Source organism: Convolutriloba macropyga, unplaced genomic scaffold, assembly GCF_964194025.1.
Source record: "Convolutriloba macropyga unplaced genomic scaffold, txConMacr16.3 SCAFFOLD_3997, whole genome shotgun sequence".
NCBI lineage: Eukaryota > Metazoa > Xenacoelomorpha > Acoela > Convolutidae > Convolutriloba > Convolutriloba macropyga.
Window position 1 is genome coordinate 12,510 of NW_027452550.1, and position 4,991 is coordinate 17,500.

A 4,991-nucleotide genomic window follows, 5' to 3' on the forward strand; every position below is an offset into this window, starting at 1 on the left:
AAGTACAAAACATCTCATCACACTCGTCAAATTTTACTCATCCGTTATGGAGATAATTAGCCTCTAATTAGCGACTAATTAAGGGTTAATTAACCTAATTACTAATTACTGAAAAAAAATTCAAATTTTTGCAACGGTTTTGTACTCACTGCTTGATGCCCGACATTATTGCTCCTAAGCATCATCATCAAAAAACGGCTCCTTCACCGATTTTCGAAACATCTGGCAATTAATGTCACATTAACATCTGGCATTAATTAGCATATGAAGTACCCTAAGAAAAGATGTTAGATCGGTTTTCTTTAAGTTTTTGGACTTATTGGGCCCTCAGTGTAATTTTATCTCATAACGGCTGTCATCAAAAAAGGCCTCAGAAAAAAGACACATGTTTATGTCATGTAATTGTCATGTAATTGTTAATTAATGACTTGATTGACAGAAAAACAAACTTTTTTTCTGTTTATTTTTGAGCAAGTTTTTTATATGGGTCCTATGTTTTTCGGCACGGGGAGCATTTTTGCTCATCACACTTAAGAACGTAGGACAACTCTAACCATCCGTAATTGAAAATGCATAAAATAGCGCTTTTTATCACAATTTTGAATATTAGCATGTTTTTCCAGGTTCTCAAAAAAAGTTTTTTGACACAAACGATGATCAGCAATACTCGGTAGTGTTCCCTGTGGTGGTATATTTTGGCATACGATTGCAATGGAGAGTTGAAAACACATCTTTTTTCTCTCAAAAGTAACAAAATTTCGAAATAAAGTTATGCGCCAAAACCGACCAATCAGAAAACAGCATTTCAAAACTTCGAATTTGGCGTCTATGCAGTACTGTAGTCTCTAATACTGTAAACCCGAGAAGCCATTTCTTGTTCATTCGTTTCTCTAGCTCAACTGTTCGTACTCGAGTTTAACAATTCGTTCTTACTAAAGTTAGACAATTCAAAAATGGGTTTCCAGTGTCGTTATTGTGATTCTAATCTGAGTACAAAAGGAAATCGCTCCAGGCATGAGCATAAATTCCATCCTGATGAGATTGGTTTACCCGTATATCAATGCTCATTATGTGAGTTTACTTGTCGGAAGATTTCTTTGCTCGAAGAACACATGAAAACTGCACACCAACGATTCACCAATTGCTGTCAAAGCTGCCTACTCGGATTCAACGATTGCCATCTTTACGTACAGCATATGACTTCCGTTCATCACTTACCCGTCCTAGGTGAACAATTTCAGCCTCGAGAAACTCCGTTGGAAAGTGCATTCCATGGAGTACTGAGATCGTTCGAGTCAACAGCGGCCGAAGAGTCCAATGATCTCGAAAACTTTATGCGGATACAAAAACCCAAAATAGACACTCTAATAAGTGAGTAGTTGACCCAGGGTCCTCAAAAAGTTCAACTGTGTGCAAAATTGCGGCTTGTCAAAGTTATGTATGATGAGCCATATATGCCAGAAGATGATCGTATTGAAATATACGCAAACTCTCTGATGACTCCTGTCTATGCAAACGGACTGTCGGATGAAGCTTATTGGCAAATGGTGGAGAAGATGATGAGCGTATTGACAACATTCAACTCTTTGGGGAGTGGTTGGACACTCGAAAAAGTTCTCAAAGTTGACGTCAAATTCGCACGTTTCAGACCAATTCTTGGTTCATCATACATCGCGTTGCCGTCAAAAATTGCCAACTGCAGAGGATTGCTCAACGTTAGGAACCACGAAGATCGAGATTGCTTCAGGTATTGTTTTGTGGCCGCTTATCACATGTATCATCAGATAAGTTTAGATAGAATTGATCGAAACTATCAAACCGACAAAACTTCACCAACTACATACAATCAACCAGGACTGCATCAACCTCTGGGCAATTTTACTATGCCCATGGGCTTTGCAGACATTCCTCAATTTGAAACACTCAACAACGTTCAGGTAAACGTGTTTGGATACGATAACGGCCAGTTTTTCCCTCTAAAAATTTCGTCATACAGCTCAGATTTTGTAATGGATTTACTTTTGCTGTACGACTGTGACCGTCATCACTACGTCCTCATTACAAACCTTGTGAAGGTTGTTTGCTACGTGCGAGAACTTGATTACAGATTCTCCTACAAAATTTGTCGAAACTGTTTTTGGATTTGTCGAGAAGGACTTGAAAGTTACAACCTACATCTCAATAACTGTTGCAAAAATGCACCTGCTGTCATTCATATGCCTTCAAGTGAGAACAACTCATACAAGTTCACGAACTTGGCTGCTACGTGGTTTGTCCCTCTTGTTATCTATTTTGACTTCGAGTCTTTCTTACGACCCGTATCTACTTGCAAGGGACCAAGTGATAAAGCCTTTACACAGGTCAAGGAGATACATGAACCGTGTGGCTTTGCGCTATCAGTGATAGATCACCACTCATCAAAGCCAATCTTTCATCATGTAGACAGTTCTCCTGCTTGCATGACAAATTTTGTCAAAATGCTTCACAAACTAGCCAGAGATATTTATCAGCAGAAAAGGAAGCACCCTTTCTTCAAAGGCGATAGACGAAACTTGGGAAAGTCTAACGCTACGCACTGTTGGATTTGTGAAAAATCGTTTTCAGAAACGGAAGATCCAGAGAACACAATTGACCTGGACCATTGCCACTACAGTGGTAAATTCTTGGGATGGGCACATGAGAAATGCAATCGCTTGAGACGAAATATCAATTTCACCCCTGTTGTGGGTCATAATATTCAAAATTATGACTTACATCACATTTGCTTGGCACTGAACAACTGCGAGCCAACCACAACCATCAGCGTCATACCAGCCACCGACGAAAAATACATATCAATGACATTTGGTGTGCTTATTGACACTTTCGTAACGGAAAAGGGAAAAACAGTGAAAGTTTACGAATATCTTCGATTCATAGACTCCTTCAAGATGATGAACAGTTCTCTAGAGAAACTTGTCGAAATTTTACCCGATGACCGTTTCGAAATAATGAGGGCAATGTTTTCTAAATTATCTGATGCTAACCTTCAGCTACTTAAACAGAAAGGCTACTACCCTTACTCTTATGTGACTGGTCGGTCCAAGTTCAGTGACACCAGTCTCCGACCACTGAGCAAGTGGGGTAACACTCTGGACGGAGGGGCAGTGAAGGTAACGGAGACTAATTTACAACATGCACGCAGGATGTGGGAAATTCTGGAATGTTGAACACTGCAGGATTATCATGACTCATACTTGAAGCTCGACTGTGCACTACTCGCATGTGTTTGCGAATTCCATCGACAGTTGGTTTCGATACGTATAAACTGGACTGTATGCACTTCTTCACCCTACCCAATATGGCTAAGGAAGCATCACTTAGAATCTGCAAAGCCAATGTCGAGTTACTGACTGAGCGCGAACACTTGGACATGATTGAACCCGAAATTCGCGGTAGAGTCACATCTGTCTTTGAAAGTCGGCGCTTCACTGCAAATAACTCCTATATTACCAACCACGATAGCACGGAGGAATCCTGTTTTGGTTTCTGTGTCGACGCTAATAACCTTTATGGTGGCGTAATGCAATTAGAGAAACTACCGCTCGCCGACTTTGCGTTCAACACAGATATTCAACTTCAAGAGATTTTGGACACCGCCGATGACGCTAGCATTGGATACTTTGTAGAGGTCGATATCTCTTACCCGCCGAGCCTTCATGATGAGCATCGCGATTTTCCGTGGGCGCCCACAAAAGACGTGGTTGAAAATGAGTGGTTGAGCGATTACCAGATCGAATTAAATGAACAACACAATCTCCCATCTTCCAAAGTAAAGAAACTCTTGCAAACGTTCTTTGATAAAGAGAGATACGTGGTCCACTACAAACTGCTGAAACTCTATGTCCAACTCGGCTTGGTAATCAGGAAAGTTCAGAGAGTGCTTCAATTTCGACAAGAAAACTGGCTGTCGCCATACATTACACTAAATAGTGAAAAGCGGCAAGTTGCGTCAAACAAGTTTGAAGAGAACTTTTATAAACTGATGAATAATGCAGTTTATGGTAAAAACTGCGAATCGAAAAGACGCAGAAATAAAATAACAATCTCACGAGATGCCGAGCATGCGCTGAAGATAATATCCAGATTTGAGTTTGATCGCTATATGATCTCTGGGGAGAATTTAGCAGCCTTGACCACACGGCCGAAGTCCATTTATTGGAACACTCCCACTATTGTGGGAGCGACTATATTAGATCTTGCAGAATTCCACATGTACTCATTCCATTAAAATGTCATGCGCCCCAACTTTAATTGTCGCCTTCTTTACAGCGATACAGATAGTCTCCTTTATGCGATAAAAAGCGACGATTTTTATACAGAGTTATCGCAGAAGCCTCAGTCAGTATTAAGTCATTTTGATTTCTCAAATTACCCACCCAATCACTTTCTTTACGATACCACTAACAAAAGAGTCGTCCTCAAATACAAGGACGAATTCGCCGGCGACTATATTACTGACTTTATCTGTTTGAAGCCGAAGCTGTACTCCATCCTGTCAAAAAGTAAGTTTATTCTCTCATAAAACAAAATTGTTAGTTGTTGTATAAAAATTCGTATTGGGTTAATAGGCATCTGGAAGGTGTTAAATCGTATTATATTTACATAGGGGGTTAGTAATTATAATAGCACCTAATTTATCTCATTTCTTTCTTTCTTTTAGGTTGTCGAAAACTTTCAGCAAAAGGGGTGACGAGGGCCGCACAACAACATCTTCACCACGTCGACTTCTTAAACACTCTCAGCACTGGAAACCACCTGCGCTCAGAGAACACCAGGATTGTGTCCGACCAACACAGGCTGCAGACAGTTACTACAAACAAAATTTGTCTGTCAGCTTTTGACAACAAGCGCTATATACTACCCGATGGCATAAAAACCCTCCCGTTTGGCCATTATGAAATTGTCGATAATGCTATCGATGAAATTGATTGGAATAACGACGATGTGGA

The 4,991-nt window shown here is 40.3% G+C and overlaps 1 protein-coding gene across 1 annotated transcript; it reads left to right on the plus strand.

The window, feature by feature from the left end:
* The first annotated feature begins 1,454 nt into the window (after positions 1-1,454).
* LOC142357622 (uncharacterized) lies at positions 1,455-3,209 on the plus strand. The gene has a single exon (XM_075409168.1). It carries the CDS (start codon positions 1,455-1,457, stop codon positions 3,207-3,209), a length of 1,755 nt encoding a protein of 584 aa, XP_075265283.1.
* Positions 3,210-4,991: the final 1,782 nt, after the last annotated feature.